Source organism: Zea mays, chromosome 5, assembly GCF_902167145.1.
Source record: "Zea mays cultivar B73 chromosome 5, Zm-B73-REFERENCE-NAM-5.0, whole genome shotgun sequence".
In the NCBI taxonomy this organism is placed as follows: Eukaryota; Viridiplantae; Streptophyta; class Magnoliopsida; order Poales; family Poaceae; genus Zea; species Zea mays.
This window is the reverse complement of record NC_050100.1, coordinates 161984361-161989920: the sequence shown is the minus strand read 5'-3', so window position 1 is coordinate 161989920 and position 5560 is coordinate 161984361. Positions and strand designations below refer to the sequence as shown.

The window sequence follows — 5560 nt, the reverse complement described above, 5'->3', positions numbered from 1 at the left end:
TTATTTTGTTGTTTCAAAAGTGTACGACGTGTTCATCTAACTATTACAAACTTACCCGTGAGACGTTAGTTTTATTTCCGACGGTAGCCGTCGGAAATTATAGAAGTCGTCGGATTTTTAGTGTTCTTATGTTGTGTATCTCCTGGTTATCGATATAAAAAAATGGAGATATGCGTATCATGCAAACTGAATGGTTTTCTATTTGTATAGTACTCCATCTTTCTTTTTTATTTATCACATTTTAAATAAAAATTAAACTAAGGGACAAAATATATTGAGAATAGAGGTAGCATGTTATATGCATGTATATAGCCAGCCCAGCCCCCACACGCCGGATCGAGTACTGGCACTGGATGCGATGCAAATACGTGCGGACGACGAATACTGTATAATATAATGGTACAGGCAGAGGAGGCAGTACGTACAGTACAATAGTACAATTAATATACTAGTAGTAGTGTATAGACGAGGAGGATCGGAGGACGAGAATGGAATGGAATGATGATGGCATCATGGATAGGATGGATCATGATGGGTTAACTCGCCTGCAGTTGGCTCGCACCTCTTGGCCTCCGTTGAGGCCGGCCATCCGCAGCATGGATTTTGTAAAGGCCCTGAAGAATGCCTCCTGCGACGCGGCGTAGAGCGCGACAAAGGCGCGCGTCTTGGGGTGCGTGAGCAGCGCCTCGTCGGAGGAGAGCAGGCCCCGGCCGGCCTGCAGCATCCGGTAGTAGGTGTTGTCGAAGGCCGCGGAGGTGGCGTCCAGGGCGGAGCCGGCGGCGCGGACGGTGTTGTTGGCGGGGCACGCACGGCGAAGGGCGGCGGCGAAGGAGGGGCTGAGGGAAGGGTCGTCGGCGGCGGCGACGCCCTGCTGGGCTCGGAGGATGCGGTTCTGGAAGGAGGAGCAGTGCGCGAAGCCCAGCGTGTGGGCGCCCGACAGCGCCACCAGGTCCTTGGTGGACAGCCCGCGGCCGTGGAACGCCTGCTTCAGCTGGTCGAAGCTGGCCGTCGGCCCCGGCAGCGCCGCCGTGGTCTCGTTGGCCAGGGACACGCGCCCGTCCCGCCGCCCCACGGGCACCACCCACCACGGACCACCGGACTGCATCGTACGTGCATGGCCGATCAGGAGGTAATTAATTAATGCACAAAATGCAAAAGATAATAATACAAAAAATGTACTACTGTGCTACTGCTAGCTAGTTGAGGATAGTCCGATCATGTATGCATGATGCGTGCACGTACGACAACCAGGCCCTGCTGCTGCTGCTGCTTGCATGCGGATGCGGGGCAGCCGGCCAGCAGCACTTTATGCTCGAGGATCGAGACACATCGAGCACGTGATCACCACAAGTGACAGCTCGCTCGATGCAGCAGGCGGTATCCATGGCTGTCGTAGCTAGAGACGCAAGCACGTGACTCCGGATGGGCGTTCGTTCCGAACATGCATGAGAGAGGCTGCTGACCTGCCGTGTTAGCTACTAGCATCGTCCTCATCTCTCAACAAGCGCAGCATCGTTCTTCTCGATCGATCGCATCTATTGCATTGCATCATCATCTATCTACTATCACTCCAGCAGAATATACATACCAGCGCGACGGCGTCCCTTGCGGCGAGGGCGAGGATGTCGGCGCAGGAGACGACGCCGGGGCAGAGGGCCTCCACGGCACGCTTGGCGTTGTCGATGACGTAGAAGGCGTGCAGCGACGCGTTGGGCGGGCCGTCCTTCTCCGCCGTCACGGTGGCCGTGGAGTCCAGGAGAACGGAGCCGTCGCAGCCCTGCTGCCGGCCGGCCGGGCGGGCGGGCGGATGGATTCAGAGGACAGCAGACCAATAATGCAATGATAGATTCAACAACAAGAATAAGAGGAGGAAATTATTACCCTCACGAAGCAGTCGTGGAAATGCATTCGGAGGAGTCCGGCCGCCACTGTGCGGTCGTTGGCCATGGCCTGCCGCACGGCCGCCGTCACCGCCGCCTCCACCTCCGGGCAGGTCACGTCGTACAAATCCAGGCTCAGCGCATCGCCGCGTCTCAGAGCCACCGCGGCGAGTGCCAGTAATGCTAGGAGGAGAAGAAGAGCTGCCTCTGCGGCAGGAGGCGCCGCCGCCATTGAAGTGCTGGCCCGCGGGTGGGGTGTGGACGACTGTGGATGAAGAACTCTACGTACTAGCTAGCTAAGCTAGCTACCGCTGGTCAGTGTTTTTGCGTGCAAATGCAAAAGCCACCCCTATCATATCTACATCTGAGCCGGCCGGCAGGCTCGATCCCTACCATACGCGCGTGCATATATCCATGAATATGCCGTTCACTACTGCCGAGAAGTAGTATTATATAATATACTACGATACATTACATAGTAGTCAGTGCATGAGCGCGAAATAAACAAGCCAAGGCGGAGGTTATATCTATTAACTCCTAAATTTTATCCTCTAAAATAATATTCTCCATTATTTAAAGTACACGATAAAAATTTTTATCCTCTATATTTTTACTATCTCGAGCAACATTCTCTAAATTCAATTCTCTATATCTACGGTATTACTAAATTTCACGATATACATTGTTTTTTAACTGGTCGCTTATAAAAAATCGTTCATTTTGACGTGAAATTAAAATATAATACACTATATATTCATTTAATGGTGGAATTAGTAGTATACGTTCATATTTAACCATACAACCGGGTATTTTTTATTAATTTTTTTCCTTGTCGGCCATGCAAACCAAAAAAAAACATTAATGTGATGTCGAAATTGAATTATGGACGGATTAAAATAATTATATTATGTAATCAACATTACTAATCCTTCTTTACTGATGAAAATGTTATTCGACTATAATTTGTAAAAATAAATGCGTATTACACACGGACATATATATTTGATGTTCTCATCTCTATTTTCCTTCTCAAACATTTCGTCGAACGGGTGGACTACATTGCTTGGGGAGTTGCTTTTTTACGCCCATGGCTAATAAGCGCCATGGTGGTTCAAGCAACGGAGGTTCGCCGGAAGAGCACAGAAGATGACTGACGCTGCAGTCAGGATACGAGTACAGGAGGCAAGAACAGAGCAGTACACGATGTCGTCGTTGTTTGACAATCCTGCCCAGCAGCTCTTGGCGGGCAAGGATGCCTATCCCATGTCTGCCATACCAACATTGTCGGAGTTCTCCCGCCGCCGAAGTGGATGTTGCTGGCCGAGCGCGTGGAGGTCGTGGTAGTGGTGGACGCGGAGGCGAGCGCATGATCGCCAGCTACAACGCCGCTATACCAGCATCGTCGAAGTTGTCCCGTCGACGAAGGGGGATGCTGTTGGCCAAGCGCACGGACGTAGTGGCGAACGCGAGGTCGCCAGCAGCAGCGCGCCGTGCTAGGAGACAAACTCGAGCGTGCGAACAGATAGCGGAGAAACAACAACACTCTATATTTAGTGTTCGCTTGAGCCTATATTTTAGCCACCCTTTTACCTGCTGCTGCTGGACACAGTAGCGGACGATTGAGGCTGGCTGCAGCGGTTGCCGCCAGCCGCTCCTCTCCGCTTGCATGGCGCCTGCAGGGGGTGCTCCACGCGCGCAGCGCTGCCCCTGCAGAGCCCTCTAGCGCGTGGTCTCCTTCTCTCTCCCTCTCAATCTAAGGGATTACTGTTCATCCCTACAACACTGTGCTGTGGGTCCACGAGTAATTGTTAGTAGATAAAAGATTGATAGTTGATATAGAAAATTATATTTTATAGTTGTAGTAGGATATAGGGGGAGTATTTAGGGGGAACCCGCTGCGGGAGATGGAAAAACAGGAGGTAAAATATTGATGATATGATCCAAAAAAGTGATATAGGAGAAAAAATTTAGAGATAAAACGCTAAATTTACCGTTCAGGTCGTTTACCGAACCTCGATGGAGGTAGGCTAAGAAGCCATAAGACTATCTTTAACGGTATATAGAATACGAATCAATACGATTGGAACATTTCTAAAATAGTCGGGATACGAGCGGGAAAAACGAAAACATGGATATATGGCTGTATGACATTACAGTCAAGATATCAGCATGGCATTATCCTTTTTTAAAAATTCATAGGCAACAATTTAATAATAATCCATAGCATTTTTAGGGGCGACGTGTCTGTACGTGTGGAGGTATGAATCGCGAAGTATGCTGCACGCCACTGGCTTGAGGCTTGGACGCTTTGTTGACATGTTCAACATGAGTTGTGGCTAGCTTGTAGTTGGATGCATGGACATTTGGCTGGCCTCAAGACCCACATTGTGCTTTATTGGTTAATGGACTGCTGTCAAAAATAGGATATGACTATATTATAAACGGGATAATACCGCACAAATATGGGATAAAATAACAGAAACGGTCAGAATACGCGCCAAACTGTTTTTGTGCCGATTCCGAATTTAGTATTCTAGTTTTCGTACCAATTTCCAAATTTGTCTAAAAATACGATTTTGATCGAGTTAAATATAGAAAACAATGCCGGACTGAATGGGATTTATCCGCACCGTTTTTATCTCTACATAGTGGTATGCATCTGCTCAAGCACGCTGTGGATTACAGAACAAAAGGTACTTCGCACCTATCTATTAACATGCCTCCATGCACAAACAGACATGGGCATGCATCCCAAGCCCGGCGCAGGCATGCAGTATGCCAGCTCCTCTTGCACTCGTCTGCTTCAATATAATTCTCTATTCCTTTAAAACATCATGAGTTTCATATGTCACGCGTCAAACTTGTAGAGTAAATCTGTTTTTCTCCCCATATCTCGTCTTGACACGAAAGCCACACATATGTAGGGCTAGTTTGGGAGCCACAAAACCGAAGGGTATTGGAGGGGCTAAATTCCCCTTCTTATATTCAAAATTGAATAAGAAGGGGAATTTAGCCCCTCCAATCCTCTTCGGGTTTATAGCTCCCAAACTAGCCCGTAGCGTGACATTCCACCTCGGTAGCTGACCAAGCAAGCTATAAAAAGAGACATGTCTTATTTTCAACTTATACATTTCTAATCCTTTTAGCTAAGATAAGAAGCAGTATCTATGATTTAATATCAGGTATGTATGTCATATGTTCACTTTAATTTTAATTTTGTTTTGTGGAAAGGGTCCACTTTAATTTAATTTATTTTTTTGGAGGGCCCATCACATTGATTTTCCACTAGACTCTCCAATGCTGTACAACTGTTGCATTATCAAATATGATTGATGTACGTAGTAAAGTATGGATATTATACTAATTGTTAATGAGGTGCAGAAACGGATATATGTATCAAGCAACCTCGTGTACATACGTACGTACGTACGTACATACCAAACACGTTTCAACAGTTCTGAAAAAATTAAAATGTATAGTGATATAAATGTATGTATGATCATCCGATGTAAAACCAGACGACGAGGTCGTCCGGAGTGGACCAGACTGGCCCGAACGAGCTGATCCGTCATACCAAACACGTTTGTATCCTTAAAAACACATACACACATTAGCCTTCATGGTAGGGTATGATCCGTCATACCATAGCATGCATGGACCAGAGCCTTAATGAGAATAAG

General features: G+C 47.6%; 1 protein-coding gene across 2 annotated transcripts; it reads right to left on the bottom strand.

Moving 5' to 3' along the window:
* Window positions 1-252: 252 nt before the first annotated feature.
* On the bottom strand, window positions 253-2311 carry LOC100384634 (Peroxidase 64). 2 transcript variants are annotated; one of them, XM_008645947.4, is made up of 3 exons: window positions 1882-2311; window positions 1589-1780; window positions 253-1099 (listed from the first exon to the last, which is right to left on the bottom strand). In XM_008645947.4, exons 1-3 carry the CDS (start codon window positions 2110-2112, stop codon window positions 527-529), a joined length of 996 nt encoding a protein of 331 aa, XP_008644169.1. In that variant the 5' UTR covers window positions 2113-2311; the 3' UTR covers window positions 253-526. The 2 variants fall into 2 exon arrangements, with proteins under 2 accessions (XP_008644169.1, NP_001170598.1); NM_001177127.1 differs by having other exon boundaries at window positions 367-1099; window positions 1589-1777; window positions 1882-2242.
* Window positions 2312-5560: the final 3249 nt, after the last annotated feature.

Coding starts and splice junctions, on each gene's coding strand:
- LOC100384634 (XM_008645947.4), bottom strand. CDS start 2,112: ATGGCGGCGGCGCCTCCTGCCGCAGAGGCAGCTCTTCTTCTCCTCCTA. Junction 1,781..1,881: donor TCCACGACTGCTTCGTGAGG/GTAATAATTTCC, acceptor GCCGGCCGGCAG/CAGGGCTGCGACGGCTCCGT. Junction 1,100..1,588: donor CAAGGGACGCCGTCGCGCTG/GTATGTATATTC, acceptor CGTACGATGCAG/TCCGGTGGTCCGTGGTGGGT.